Below are 16,720 nucleotides of genomic sequence, written 5' to 3'. Positions count from 1 at the left end.
GGAGGATCCCACATGCCACGGAGCGGCTGGGACCGTGAGCCATGGCTGCTGAGCCTGCGCGTCCGGAGCCTGTGCTCCACAACGGGAGAGGCCATAGCAGTGAGAGGCCCATGTACCACAAAAAAAACAAAACAAAACAAAACAAAAACCTAGAAACAAATGACAAGGAAAACACGATGACCCAAAACCCATGGGATGCAGCAGAAGCAGTTCTAAGAGGGAACTTTATAGCAATACAATCCTACCTCAAGAAACAAGAAACATCTCAAATAAACAACCTAACCTTACACCTAAAGCAATTAGAGAAAGAAGAACAAAAAAACCCCAAAGTTAGCAGAAGGAAAGAAGTCATAAAGATCAGATCAGAAATAAATGTAAAAGAAATGAAGGAAACAATAGCAAAGATCAATAAAACTAAAAGCTGGTTCTTTGAGAAAATAAACCATATTGATAAACCATTAGTCAGGCTCATCAAGAAAAAAAGGGAGAAGACTCAAATCAATAGAATTAGAAAAGAAATAGGAAAAGTAACAACTGACAATGCAGAAAATACAAAGGATTATGAGAAACTATTGCAAGCAACTATATGCCAATAAAATGGACAACCTGGAAGAAATGGACAAATTCTTAGAAATGCACAACCTTCCAAGACTGAACCAGGAAGAAATAGAAAATATGAACAGACCAATCACAAGCACTGCATTTGAAACTATGATTAAAAATATTCCAACAACAACAAAAAATAATAAAATAAAATAAAAAATATTCCAACAAACAAAAGCCTAGGATCAGATGGCTTCACAGGTGAATTCTATCAAACGTTTAGAGAAGAGCTAACACCTATCCTTCTCAAACTCTTCCAAAATATAGCAGAGGGAGGAACACACCCAAACTCATTCTACGAGACCACCATCACCATGATACCAAAACTAGACAAAGATGTCACAAAGAAAGAAAACTACAGGCCAATATCACTGATGAACATAGATTCAAAATTCCTCAACAAAATACTAGCAAACAGAATCCAACAGCACATTAAAAGGATCATACACCATGATCAAGTGGGGTTTATCCCAGGAATGCAAGGATTCTTCAATACACACAAATGCCCATTGACAGATGAATGGATGAAGAAGATGTGGTACATATATACAATGGAATGTTACTCAGCCATAAAAAGGAACAAAATTGGGTCATTGTAGAGATGTGGATGGATCTAGAGACTGTCATACAGAGTGAAGTAAGTAAGAAAGAGAAAAATATTGTATATTAATGCATATATGTGGAGCCTAGAAAAATGGTACAGATGAACCAGTTTGCAGGGCAGAAATAGAAACAAATATGTAGAGAAGAAATGTTATGGACACCAAGGGGGAGAATGGTGGTGTGATGAATTGGGAGATTGGGATTGACATATATACACTAATATGTATAAAATGGGTAACTAATAAGAACCTGCTGTATAAAAAAATAAATAAAATAAAATTGAAAAATTAAAAAAAAAAACTCAAAAACCCTAAAAAACAAAGAGTCATGTGCCACAATGTTCATTCCAGCTCTATTTATAATAGCCAGGACATGGAAGCAACCTAAGTGTCTGTCCATCAACAGATGAATGGATAAAGAAGATGTGGCACATATATACAATGGAATATTACTCAGCCATAAAAAGAACAAAACTGAGTTATTTGTAGTGAGGTGGATGGACCTAGAGTCTGTCATACAGAGTGAAGTTAAGTCAGAAAGATAAAAACAAACACCATATGGTAACACATATATATGGAAAACAAAAAAAAAAAGGTTCTGAAGAACCTAGGGGCAGGACAGGAATAAAGAAGCAGACGTAGAGAATGGACTTGCGGACACGGAAAGGGGGAAGGGTAAGCTGGGATGAAGTGAGAGACTGGCATGAACATATATACACTACCAAATGTAAAACAGATAGCTAGTGGAAAGAAGCCACATAGCATAGGGAGATCAGCTTGGTGCTTTGTGACCACCTAGTGGGGTGGGATAGGGATGGTGGGAGGGAGATGCAAGCGGGAGGAGATATCGGGATATATGTATATGTATAGCTGATTCATTTTGTTATAAAGCAGAAACTAACACACCATTGTAAATCAATTATACTCCAGGGCTTCCCTGGTGGCGCAGTGGTTGAGAGTCCGCCTGCCAATGCAGGGGACACGGGTTCGTGCCCGGGTCCGAAAGGATCCCACATGCTGCGGAGTGGCTTGGCCCGTGAGCTATGGCCGCTGGGCCTGTGGTCCGCAACGGGAGAGGCCACAACAGTGAGAGGCCCGCGTACCGCAAAAAAAAAAAAAAATTAGACTCTAATAAAGATGTTAAAAAAAAAATACTAATGTGCATGATACAAGAGGGTAGCACTAGATAAGAAATGAAGTAGAAAGGAATAAAAGGAAGAAGTATAAATTTTAAAGAAAAAGGCAACTCATCAAAATCACTTCAATGAATGCAACAAAAAGTTACCCAATAACACAAATGTCAAATGAGTCTCCTGGTTAATGACTTTATCATTAGAAGATAGAATGTGTTCTATTTTTTGAGATGAAGGAAAATACATTCCTTTATATCCCCCAATTAGACTGTTTAGTTGATTAAAAATACACAAATAAAAGAATGAAAGAAAGGGGTTGAAAAAGCACATAAATATAATTCAATCTGCCTGTAGGAGTAATATGGGGAAAAAATTTAACTTGGATAGATAAGAATTTTAGAATTAGAATCATTGCACCGCATCTGATAAACTGACCTTAACTCACTCTAAAACCTGGAGACTTAAGGAAGAAATCAGGGGATTATAAATTCATTGTATTAAATAATCCACTTATCTCCTTCTTCAACAAAATACTGATTTCTTTGCTAGAAAAATCTACTTAAATTTCAAAAAGAACTCATAATTATTTTGTAAATCTTGAAGAAATATACATAGATATAAGAAGTTCCTAAAATTCTTCACCTAAGCATTTATTTGCATGGAAATAAACTAAATTTTCATTGTGACTTGGATCTGAAGTCATAAAAAATCATCACATTTCTTAATATTAGGCCTTCTCCTAAAAGCATTCAATTAATAGTATTAAGTCAACAACCAGTCTCATCAAAAAAATGTGATTAAGTTCACTTTAAGCTATTTACTTTAATCACTTAATTAAATTAATTTAAAGTTACTGTAATTAAATCAAAGTTTGGTTTTAAACATTCAGTGAAGTCACACAAAACAGCAGTGTTATTATACTGTATTAAGGACAACTTTACCTCTAGGCAGTCATTGAAGAGGAAGAGGGTTACTTGTTCTCCTCTGTCACAGGGGTGCTCACCTAGAGAAATTGTTTCAACTCGCTGAACTAAGCTTCGGTGAGAAGATAAAAGATTAGCCTGAATAGATTGAAAATATTAATAAAAAAGATTACTTTATAGCAAATAATTTGTAAAAGTTATAATTTAAAAGAAAGTTGTGCTGAGATTCTGTTTATATTATAACTGCAGAATCTAAATACAGTTGAGCCTTTAACAACACAGGTTTGAACTGTGTTGGTCCACTTATACAGTTTTTTTTTTTTTCAATAAATAAGTACTACAGTACTACACGATCCATGATTGGTTGAATCCATGAATACAGAACCAAAGAAACAAAGGGCCAACTATAAAGTTACATGCAGATTTTCTACTGCACTGGTGGGGCGGATGCCCTTAACACCCAGTTGTTCAAGGGTCAACTGTTAACAAGAAAAAGAAAATAAGTTGACAATCATCAAAAATGAATACCTACTGGACATCCATCTACTTCATAAACAACATCGAAAATTTGCTTTTGAGCTTCTGTTTTTCTCTTATCCTCATTAATATGGCTGAAAAATTAATAAGGTTACTTTTAGAACAAGACTATAAAAACTGTATATACATACATCTCGTGTCACAAACAAAAATCCTTCCATGTGAGTCTATCTTAATTTTGATACCTGTATCAGTTAAAATATTCCCTAAAAGTATCCCACTACATTAAAAAAAATTTCATACAACCCTTCAGAGAAGTATATTTTGCTTTAGTCCTTACAATATTGTGTCTTTTTTAAAAATTATACTCACTATACTCACTCACTTCCTAAAATACGTTACAATGGTATAAACTTCAGGTTCTCATAATCTAAGTGTAAGTTCAGGTAAGGTTTTATGCAAATCATTCCTAAGTCATATGCTAATCATTTCACTGAAATAAAAATTAAGACTAATGGACAAGATGGAATAAGGAGGAAAAAAATATACTCTGCCTGAAACAACTAAAAAAATAAAAACAATCAAAGTATAACGAAACAGGGTTCTCAAGTCACTGGAAGTCAATTCCTGTGAGACAGGAAACAATGCAAGGCCAATTATATACTGTATACAAAAGATACACTTTACATACAAAGACATAAATAGACTGAAAGTAAAATGATGAAAAAGAGCACAATATATTCTCCTCAAGTGTACATGGAACATTCTCCAGGTTAAGCCATAAAATAGGCCTCAAAAAGTTTGAAAGGACTGAAATAATACAAAGTATATTTTCCATAAACAATGAAGTAAAATCAGAAACTGATAACAAAAGGAAACTTTGAAAATTCACAAATATGTGGGAATTAGCCAAAACACTCCTACACAACCAATGGGTCAAGAAGTAATCACAAGGGAAATTAGAAAATACTTTCAGATAAACAAAAACACAAAATTTATGGAATATGACTAAAGCAATGCTTAAAGGGAAATTTATAGCTATAAAAGTGTACAATTAGGGGCTTCCCTGGTGGCGCAGTGGTTGAGAATCTGCCTGCCAATGCAGGAGACATGGGTTTGAGCCCTGGTTCAGGAAGATCCCACATGCCACGGAGCAACTAAGCCTGTGCGCCACAGCTTCTGAGCCTGCGCTCTAGAGCCCACGTGCCACGACTACTGAAGCCTGCACGTCTAGAGCCTGTGCTCCACAACAGGAGAAGCCACCACAATGAGAAGCCCGCACACCGCAATGAAGAGTAGCCCCTGCTCACCGCAACTAGAGAAAGCCCCCGCACAGCAAAGAAGACAACAATGAAGACCCAGTGCAGCCAAAAACAAATAAATAAATAAATTTAAAGAAGTGAAAAAAAAAAGTGTACAATTAAAAAATTGATCTCGGGGCTTCCCTGGTGGCGCAGTGGTTGAGAGTCTGCCTGCCGATGCAGGGGACACGGGTTCGTGCCCCAGTCCGGGAAGATCCCACATGCCGCGGAGCGGCTAGGCCTGTGAGCCATGGCCGCTGAGCCTGTGCGTCCGGAGCCTGTGCTCCACAACGGGAAAGGCCGCAACAGTGAGAGGCCCGCGTACAGCAAAAGAAAAAGAAAAAGATCTCAGATCAGTTTCCTAACCTTCTACTGTAAGACACTGGGGAGGAAAAAAGAGCAAGCTAAATCTAAAGCAAGCAGGAAAAAAGAAATCATAAAGATCAGAGTGAAAATGAATGAAATAGAGAATAGAAAAAAAATCAACAAAACTAAAAGCTTTTTTCTTTTATGAAAATACGTTAACACTCACTGCTTAATTCGTAGTTTGTAGAAAGGATCAAGTTAAATAACGTGTGAGTACGTTAAACCACAAAGTGTTGAAAAACACTATTATCCTGATCGCAAAATAACAAAGCAAAAGCATGAAGGCTGGCTGATTAACATATAATATACAAACATAAGCAAAAGCCAAAATATGCATAATGCTTTCAGCAGCAACAGAAGCTGGTATTCATTAATTTGAGCATTATGCCACTGCTGGATCCTTTCACTAGAGATAGTAATCTTTCTCTCTAGGAGCTCCTTTGCAAGTATTTTTAAGAAACGCTATTTCACATAGAAGCACCTCATGGAATCTCAGAAATCATTTAAATCTATTGAATATGTTTATTATGTAAAGCTCAAAGAAGTGAAATGCCCTTGCCCTTCATGAAGCAAAACAATTAACAGCAACAGAGTTTTCAATTTTGATCATATTAGTCAGGAAAAAATCATTTCTGATCAATACTATGTCTTCAAGTTAAACCTACAGTAAACAGCTTAAGTTTAACAATCAAGTTCCCTAGTAAATTTCTTTGAGTTTATACTTCTAATACATCTCCAACAAACGGTATCAATTTAATTCCATAGAATTCAAAGTAAGAAACAAAAAGTCAAAGCTAATGTGAAAAAAGTATTATAAACTTCTTCTTTACATCATGGTCAAATTCCCAATTTCCATTTGGGTAGTTTATAAGAATATGAAGACAAAAACAAGCTAAGACTGGAGGTATATGAAGAAAATGTCTACTAGTGTATTTTTTACAATTTTCAAATTTCTAAACCATTGTTACTCTCTGCATAATAGTTCAATACCTTCAGAAATATGTTTTAAATTAATTATTGTATGCTTAACAGTACTTCTAACATTTTAATGTGTGACTACACTACTATAAAATAATTTAGATACTATTACAGAATTATGCTACTGATATTTTTCTCACCATTTATGATTCTAGTTGTTCTACCAATTCCATTCTAAATCTAAGGAGCAATAAAAAATTGAAATAATGTACTTACGTCATTACTTCCTTTAGTGATCCAATAGCTTTTTCTAGAGTGCTTTTGTCAGGATTTTCTTCAGCTGTATGCTTCTTAAGATCTGTAATGATAAAATGTTTTCTCTATGATTAAAAAAATTCATTGGTTCTCCAACTATGACTTAAAAATGCTGTCCATTTTGATAGATACAGGTTGATTAATTTTTAAAAAATAATATCTAACTTTTACTTGTTTTATGCAGGCTTCCCTGGTGTTGCAGTGGTTGAGAGTCCGCCTGCCGATGCAGGGGACACGGGTTCGTGCCCCGGTCCAGGAAGATACCACATGCTGCGGAGCGGCTGAGCCCTGTGAGCCATGGCCACTGAGCCTGCACGTCCGGAGCCTGTGCTCCGCAATGGGAGAGGCCACAACAGTGAGAGGCCCGCGTATCGCAAAAAAAAAAAAAAAAAAAAAAATGTTTTATGCAATGTTCCCTTTTAAGAGCTCTCTTCTTAAATGTATTAAAGTTGCCATGTTTTTTCATTGACTAAATTTCCAGAATATGTAACAGATTTTCTTACACTATTTCAATTCCCTTCTAGTAAAGCTTGAGGACTCCTAGATTCTTCAAACTCTCTCCATAGTGCTGAAGGAAAACACATGATTCTCAATTAGCTAAGAAATCATTACATATGCCATATTTCATAGCGGGGTCCATGGCTCCATCACAGAAAGCAGTTGGTGTCCTCAAGAGATGGTTTTGTTTAGTTTGTAGGTTCATGAGATGCTTACACTTTGACTCTTCTTACCCAAGTTGCTTATAATGTTCCATCTAACTGTTTGTTCCCCAATACCAGGCCCACCTAATCTTTTAAGTGGAATGATAGAAGAAAGGCTTAGAAATCAAGTTCATTTTAGTCATGACAACATTTGATGGAATTCCTATAAGTACTTAAGGAAACAATAATGAAGATAAATTTAAAAAATACCCTGCTTTGTAAAGTTAAAAGTTCATGTGTTCATATATTCTTCTTATAATCTGTAAAACAGGATAGCTTTTAAAGACTGGGGAAATCATCTTATATGTTAGTAATTCTAAACTACATTAGATAACCTCAAAGAGAATAAAAATGATCAATTTTTGTAGTTACAACCATAACTCATAGTTTAACCAATATACTTTAAAGACAATAGATTAAACAGTCACAAACTTAGCCTCCTTATCTGCTACACACACTACTGTAGTTAAGGTTTGGGGACCAAAATGCTTTATTATACTTATTCCTATTTGTAATTTAATTTTCATACTTAAATTTAAAAAATATAAAAATTGGGCTTCCCTGGTGGCGCAGTGGTTGAGAGTCCACCTGCCAATGCAGGGGACATGGGTTCGTGCCCCGGTCCGGGAGGATCCCACATGCCGCGGAGCAGCTGGGCCCGTGAGCCATGGCCGCTGAGCCTGTGCGTCTGGAGCCTGTGCTCCGCAACTGGAGAGGCCACAACAGTGAGAGGCCCGCGTACCGCAAAAAAAATAATAATAATTAAAAGTAATAAAAAAAAAATTGACTGTCCTAAAACTATTCACTACTTTAGTCAGGTAATATAAAAGCATATAAATATGCCTTTCTTTTCATGCAGGCATAATTTATTCATATTTATTCATAAAAATTAACTCTGCTATAAAAATCCCTTTCATTTATATCTGTAGTTTAAGTTTTAGAATAAACGGATGTTATGTTTCAAGAGTGTTCTGCACAATGTAAGAAAAAAAAGCATAAAATGAAGCAGAAAGAACTTTTACTAAGATTCAGAAAAAGACTAAATCACTTGAGACATATTAATCATCTCTGATCTTGTAATTTTGTGGGTGAATTTCGTGTGGATGTAAACTGATCGTGAAATTAGTGATGCACCATGAAATATAAAACGACTTTTAGTAGACAGACAAAAAGTACAATACTAGTCAATATAATTGATATCACAACAAATAAAGCATTTTAGGCCAGAGTGAATTTTTGTAGCACCAGTGATTATTCAGATTATCCATAAAGATATTTCCTATGTAAAAGATATAAGCTTTAAAGTTGAAACCTAAGAGAATTTTGAAAATGAGAAATTTTTCAAATTTTTTAGAACAAAACAATTGCATAGAAACATCCAAAATTGTCTGGAAACAGATCAGACAAGTACCATTTAAAAGTAATGCAACACTGGGTAACCTCTGTACTGGTCGGATGAGAAGTTCAACAAGGCTTTGCCGCCCACATTCTGGTTTAGCTTGGTTTATCTGAAAGGAATTAATTTATTCAATAATTATTTAAAAGGTTTTCTGCAAAGATTAGACATTACATTTACTAGATTACACTTTTATCATTTGTGCCCTGATAAGAACTAACAGAAGTAGGGTGGCAGTTGTTCTCTGGCAGATTACTGTGGCTAAATAATCCCCCAAGGCCTGAAATGGCCTCCTGGCAAGCCAAGGATTAACACCTTAAACAGAGAGTGAGTTCTCTAAGCACTCTTATACATTTCATTTGAGTTTCTCTTACATCTACACCATTCAAAAGAAAAAAAACAAATTTAAAATATTAATTATGCTGATACCATTTGGATAAACAAAGTAAGGCACTGGTAAGAAAAAAAAATCATTAAAAGCAAAACAAAACTCATTGGAAATTTTTTAGAGGTGTTTGAGAACTAAAACATGAATAAATTAAAAAAAAAAAAACCACAGACAACATTCATATTCATTCAGCTGCCTCTTGGATCCTGCTTGTAGCATGTCAAAACTTGTGAAGCCAAACATCACTGCCACTCTCAGGTAAAGCTAAAGTTAACAGATAACATTAAGGTGTTCTTACATGGATACATTTTTACTAAAGGTATAATTTTAATGAACTCATTAGATTTTTATTTGAAAGAAATGCACATTACCTTCAGAAAAGCATGAAATCTTGGTTTCTGTTTTTCACATTTAATAATTGTTTCCTTGCTCATTTCAAAGAAGTTCACAAATGGAGGGTACGTTTTTACCAAATCTTTTGACTAGCAATAATTAAAAAAAACAACACATTAATTGGTAATGGATGTTACCCTTAGTCAATGAAACTTAAAGTTGAATAATCAATAGTCAAAATCTGACACACTGGACCCAAAATAAAAGTTTAAAGTAAGTTTCTTCTCAAGTTAAATACAGGAATTTATTTTATAAACTTTTCACTAACTACTGTGTTAACTGCTAAACAAAATGCATCAATTGGTACCCAGAGCCTAAAGCCTAAAAAGCAAATAAAGACTCAAAAAGAAAAAGAAGTATATTAAAGCTTATAGTATTGATATAAACATGACAAAGTTTTAAAACTTCTATAAGTTCAGAATATAGTAATTATAGTTGATCTACACAGAATCCAAGAACATGCTATTATCTACTGAAGGATCCAAACCACCATTAAAAGACCAACTGTACTGGGTAATTTTTAGGTAAAATGAAAACAAAAAAAAGGAAAATGTCTTGACTAATTGAGACTAACAGGTATCAAAAAGATATGGGACGATAATTTGCATATTTGGAATTCTCAACCAACCAGAAAAAAAACATCTAAGGGATATAGGGTAAAGATCAAAGTTAGGAGACCTCGGAAAACAAAAGTAAATGGGCAAGAATCCAAGGCAGTGAAACTTACAAATCATATCCAAAGAGACTGAAAGAAATTTATAAATCCTATTCACAGCATCTCATCCAAAATTAATATACTTTATTTGATAAACTATGTTGTTCTTATCTTAGAGAAGAAACAGTTCATTAGAAACTTTTATGCAGACACAAAGACAGTAAAAACTGCTATCAACTAAGGAAAGAAATGACTAAAACTCGATTACTGAAAATTCCAAAAAAATCATTAATCTGTGGCTATTTATAAGAGGCAAATAACATATATATAGTAAAATGTTTGTAGCACAATACAACAATTAGTGTTCCTAATGATGACCTTGAGCTATCAAGAAAGTGTTAGACTGTATAGAGAAGGCATGTTTCAGAAGAGAAGAACACTTGCAATATATTTTACAAACACAACTATGTCAAAGTGTTTAAAAAGCTCTCACATTTAAACAGGTAACTTTCATTCCCTGTCAGTCCTTGTTGAGATGATACTTTAATCTGAAAACTTAAAAAGGAAATAAAATACTTACATATTTAAGAAAGATATCACCAATACTTTTGCTCTCATCCCAATTAACAATAAGGTCTTCAAGATCATCCTGAAAAAACACAAAATGGGACAAGGAGATTGATTTTGACAATCTCTTTAACATCTTTTTATATTTAAGATATTCGTTTGAAAGATGCACTTTACAATGTATCTTAATTTGATGTGTATAACAATTAATAACATTCTTTCTCCTCAACAAGAAATTAACTTTTTGACTATGAGGAAAATATCCTTTGAAAAATAATTAAGAAAATATAAAGAATGTCAAGTCAATAAGATTTAAGTCTAGGGACTTCCCTGGGTGGCGCAGTGGTTAAAAATCCACCTGCCAATGCAGGGGACAAGGGTTCGAGCCCTGGTCCGGTAAGATCCCGCATGCTGTGGAGCAACTAAGCCCGTGAGCCGCAACTACTGAGCCCACGCACCACAATTACTGAAGCCCACGCACCTAGGGCCCATGCTCCGCAATAAGAGAAGCCACTGCAATGAGAAGCCCGCGCACTGCAATGAAGAGTAGCCCCCACTTCCCGCAACTAGGAAAAAGCCCGTGCACGGCAGCAAAGACCCAATGCAGGCAAAAACAAATAAATAAATTTATTTAAAAAAAAAAAAGAAGACTAAGTCTAACTTCCCAGTATGATGTGGTAGTTCAGTATCTTTTCTAATTATTAACTATAAAGCTGATGGTGTGATTAATTATAGAATTAATTAATTATAGAAAACTACTTTCGATCTTGCTGCTGAAACATCAGCCATTAGAAACTGTAATCTATAAAGGGGTCAGCAAACTTTACTTAAAGGGCCAGAAGGTAAGTATTTTAAGGCTTGCAGGCCACATGGTTTCTGTCACACGTCCTCAACTCTGTCCTTGTAGAGTGGAAGGAGCCATAGATAATACATAAATGATTGTGTGTGGCTGTGTATCAATAAAACTTCCCTTACCAAAACAAGCAAAACTTTACCAAAATCCTAAATTGGCTGGATTTGGTCCACTGACTACAGTTTGCTAATCCCTGGCCTATAAAATTTCTCAATCATCATCCTAAAATACTATATATTTTCAAAAATTTAGAAGACACCCTAAAAGCTTTCTAGGATAATAAAACAAAACACAAATCAGATGATAAAATGAGATACCAAGAAATGACATGCCCTAATTGAAATCCTAAAAGTGACTTTAAAGTAGAAATTAATCAATAAACTTATACAAGAGCTTTTCAAAGTGTTATATGCAGACCCCCCCAAAACACACTTTTTTAGTGGGATCCACGAGATTAAACTATTTTTACTACACTACTAAGGCATTATTTGACTTTTTTATTCTAATTCTCTCATAAGAGTTTTCTAGAGGCTATATATATGATGTGTGATACTGCAACAGAATGAATTAAGAAGTAGGCAGGAGAAATAGTATTCTATTAAGCCAGACAGAAAAAAAAACATAAATCAACATCGCTCCTCACTATTTGTTTTGGAAATTAGTTATTTTTTAAAAAGAACACGTTATTTATCTATCATATAATGAGTCATTATTACTTTAAATTTATTAATGTATGTTTTAAAAATTGGATATCCACACTAAAAAAGATGAACTTAAACCCTCACCTCAGCCAAAAATGAACTCAAGATAGGTTCTAGACCTAATTGTAAGAGCTAAAACAATACAACCTCTAGAAGAAAATATAGGAGAAAATCTTCAAAACCTTGGGTTAGGAAAAAATTTCTTAGATATGACACCAAAAGCACATTACATTTTCAAAAATGGATAAATAGAACTTCATCAAAATTAAAAATTTTGGTACTTCAAAAGACACCACTAAATAAATGAAATGACAAGCAATGACAGGGTGGGAGGAAATTTCTGCAAAACACATAGCTGATAAAGGACTTGTATCTATAGTTTACAGAGAACTCTTACAACTCAGTAAGACAACAAACAACCCAACCAAAAAATGGGCACCAGATCTAAGCACACATTTCACAAAGGTAATATATGAATGGTTAACAAGAACATGAAAAGATGCTCAACATCATTAATCATTAGGGAAATGTAAATCAAAATAACTTCACATCCCAGAATGGCTATAAAAGAAAAAGGATAAGTATTGGCAAGAATGTGTAGAAATCTGAACTCTTATAGATTACTGGTGAGAATATAAAATGATGTAAAAACCTGGCAGTTTCTCAAAAATTTTAAATATAAGTCTACCAATATGACCTAACAATTCTACTACTCCTAAGTATCTACGGAAGAGAATGAAAGCATGCTCAAACGAAGATTTGCACATAATGTTCGTATCAGCATTATTCATAACAGCCAAAAACTGAAAACAAGCTAAATTTCCATCAGTTGGTGAATGGATAAAGAAATGTAGGATAGCCCTATAATAGACTATTATCTGGCCACACAAAGGAACAAACTACTAACGTACTAAATCATAGATGAAATTCAAAAATATGCTAAGTGAAAGAAGCCAGACATAAGACACCACATATTATATATTCATATTTATATGAAGTTTCTAGAAAAGGCAAATTCATAAGAAAGTAGATTAGTGGTTGCCTGGACCAGGGCCTAGGAATGGGGTTTACTACAAATGGGTATGAAGGATCTTAATGGGGAAGGTGAAATGCTCTAAAATGGATTTATGGTGGTGGTTGCATGACGTGGTAAAGTTATTAAAATCATTGAATCATATATTTTAAAAAGGTTGAATTTAAAGATGTAAAATGTACCTCAATAAAGCTGTTAAAAAAAACTGATGCATCTTTAAAAATACTATTAGATTTTTGTTTTAATTTCAAAAACAGTTAATACCAATAGATAAAACCCATATAGGGCTTCCCTGGTGGCGCAGTGGATGAGAGTCCGCCTGCTGATGCAGAGGACACGGGTTCGTGCCCCGGTCCGGGAAGATCCCACATGCTGCGGAGCAGCTGGGCCCGTAAGCCATGGCCGCTGAGCCTGTGCGTCCAGAGCCTGTGCTCCGCAACGGGAGAGGCCACAACAGTGAGAGGCCCGTGTACCGCCAAAAAAACCCAAAAATAACAAAACCATATAAACATAAGTTCCTCAGTCATTTTTAAGAATGAAAAGGGACCCTGAGACCAAATAATTTAAGAACCACTACCCTATATTCTGGAGATTCAGAAAAGCCAAAAGGGAAAAAATTTACTTCCAATAGCAAAAAGGTGAACTCAAGCCAAGAATAATTTAACAGCTCACAGTGTCAAGAACAAAGATTTAACTGTTTAAAACTGCACTTGAAAGAAACAAAAGAAAAAGATTATAAATAAGACTAATCTTGGAACAATATAATGTAGTGAATTCTGGCACTGACTAGTTAGTTTTAAATACTGGTTCTAGAGCCTGTTAGTTTTGTGCTGTTAGGCAAGTTACTTAACCTTAAAGTGCCTCAATTTTCTATTATGAAAAATGAGGATAGTAATGACTCCTATCTCATAAAGGATTAAATTAGTTAATACTTGATTAGCACTTAGAAGAAACCCTAACCCTAACCCTATAGTAGTGCTCAATAAGCTATTATTAACTATATTTTCCTATGTATTTAACATAAATAAGGGAGATATCTGGAAAACTGTGATGCAAAAAAAAAAACCACCTTATAGCACTGCCAATATAATCTAGTGGTACATTTTTAAAGTGTAAAAAATTACAGGATGGCTGCATATACTTATATAAGAATACTGTTACCAAAGAGCAAAATAATCTCTAGGGGATCCGAAAAATAGTCTACTGTTTCTGGTTAACCTTTAAATCCTCATGCTTGTTGATTAAATAAAGATCTCTGCCCTAATCAACTGTTAGCTCAGGGACTAAGTAAAGAAACTAAGGCTTAGAGACATTAATTTGTCCCAAATCACACAGTTGTGAACGAGTATTCATACTCAGGCTTGTCTGACTCCTGATTCTATGTCATTCTACTTGATCTATACCACAGTTCTCCCCATCAGAAACGGGGAGTCAGGTGGGCAGGCGAGCCCCAAACAGCATTATTCATAGTGCCACCATTTCTTACAATGTTTCTGTAGGAATATGCTTGACTCAGTTTCGGACAGACCCTGGGACATGTCTCCTCCTTGTCCATTACACAATTCTCCATCGGATGCTCCCAAAGTTACCTCCTGGCCATAAGAAAGGAGAACTCTATAGTTCTAAGACATAGAGCATAGCTCCCAAAGTGTATTGCAAAAGTAGAGGAAGTTGTAAGCAGATGGGATTAAGAAAGCTAAGCTCCTTCCTTCTCTTCTTCCTCGCTAAGATTTCTTCTGTCCTGTTACCATCTATTTTTATACAAGATAGGTTTCTCTTTTGCTTAGCTCACAATACTCCAAATTAGCAGATTTCCCAGTATACACCCGTTCCTGAAACAAGTACAAGGTACCTTAGGACTTACACTAAATTAACAAATAACAAACACAGAAAGAAAACATTCTCCCTCCAACCCTTTCCTTTCTCTTTGGTTTCATCATAGTTCCATACAAAAGCAGGCATTTGCAGAAGGACCAATGGTGATTAGCCCTGAAAAGGAAAAATTCACACATAGGAAAAGAGGTGTTCATAACAATCTCAAAAATTCTCAACTTAATCTAAATATTAGCATGCTAAAAGTTGGAGGCAAATTAAGAATAAGGCTAAAGGTATCCACATGATATCTAGGATGACAAAATACACTAAGTTCCAGTCCTAATTTGGACATTTAAAAGTAGCATGACCAATGTTCAGCAAATATCTACTGATAGAAATCTAAGTGCCAGACAGTGGTTGTAAACACAGTGGGTAAAAAATGATTTTAGTCCTTCACAAAACATCTAAACATTAGTTTACTTGCCTTCTGAATTTAGTTTATTGGTAATATGAATTGCTATTGTTATTTATTGAATGCTCAGTGTTAGGCACTATGCTTAGTGACATAAAAATGTAAAAACTGAGAATAAAAATTTCACAACCACCCATGATTCAGATACTACTATCCCCATTTTACAGATAAGAAAACTGAAGCAATTAAAGTTACCTTACTTCAAACCCAAATCTACTTTATTCCACAGTCCATATCTGAAACCACTATGCAATGCTATAAAATAGATACCAGTGCTTCTCAGGAATACCATACCAATAAGATGATATGAAAAACTGTACAAACTTAAGCCACATTTACACGGTTTATTCATTTACATATTAAAAGAATAAATCTACAGCATGATAATCAAGAAGCAATACAGCATTAGTAATAGTCAGGACATGGAAAGAAACTAAGTGTCCATAAATGAATCAATGGATAAAGAAAATGTGGTATATACAATGAAATATTATTCAGCCATGAAAAGAAGGTTATCCTGCAATCTGTGACAACATGGATGGACCTTGAAGGCATTATGCTACGTGAGATAAGTCAGAGAAAACAAATACTATATGATCTCACTTACATGTGGAATATTTAAAAAAAAAACCTCATAGATACAGAAAACAGATTGGTAGTTGCCAGAGGCAGGGGGAGGAGTGGGTGAAATGCGTAAAGGTGGTCAAAAGGTGCAAACTTCCAGTTATAAGAAAAATAAGTCCTTAGGCTGTAATGTAGAGCATAGTGACTATAGTTAACAATACTGTTTTGTATATCTGAAAGTTGCTAAGGGAGTAGATCTTAAAAGTTCTCATCACAAAGGAAAAAAAAACAACTATGTGTGGTGGCAGATGTTAACTAAACTTATTGTGCTGACCATTTTGCAATACATATATCAATCCATTATGTTGTACACCAAAAACTAATACAATGCTATATGTCAATTTTATCTCATTAGAAGTGGGGGCAAGACAACATTAGGGTCTAGGAGAACAGACTGAGACAAAAAAGGGTTCAAATTCAGTGTCCAGCATTTATTATATGACTGACTTTATAAAAATTATTTAATCTCTGTATGTAGCAGTTT

At 34.8% G+C, this 16,720-nt stretch overlaps 1 protein-coding gene across 9 annotated transcripts in view; it reads right to left on the bottom strand.

Moving 5' to 3' along the window:
• Nucleotides 1-16,720, bottom strand: part of ECT2 (epithelial cell transforming 2) — a 63,947-nt gene that overhangs the window by 23,213 nt on the left and 24,014 nt on the right. For all 9 annotated transcript variants that reach the window (XM_079922953.1, XM_079922956.1, XM_079922958.1 and 6 more), the window contains 6 exons: nt 10,752-10,820; nt 9,495-9,605; nt 8,751-8,847; nt 6,600-6,681; nt 3,794-3,872; nt 3,280-3,399 (listed from right to left, as the gene is read on the bottom strand). In XM_079922953.1, the coding sequence (XP_079779079.1) occupies nt 3,280-3,399; nt 3,794-3,872; nt 6,600-6,681; nt 8,751-8,847; nt 9,495-9,605; nt 10,752-10,820 (558 nt within the window). The remainder of the gene's footprint in view (nt 1-3,279; nt 3,400-3,793; nt 3,873-6,599; nt 6,682-8,750; nt 8,848-9,494; nt 9,606-10,751; nt 10,821-16,720) is intronic.

Source organism: Stenella coeruleoalba (assembly GCF_951394435.1).
Source record: "Stenella coeruleoalba genome assembly, chromosome: 5".
Classification (NCBI taxonomy): domain Eukaryota; kingdom Metazoa; phylum Chordata; class Mammalia; order Artiodactyla; family Delphinidae; genus Stenella; species Stenella coeruleoalba.
This window is presented reverse-complemented; position numbering and strand designations above follow the sequence as displayed.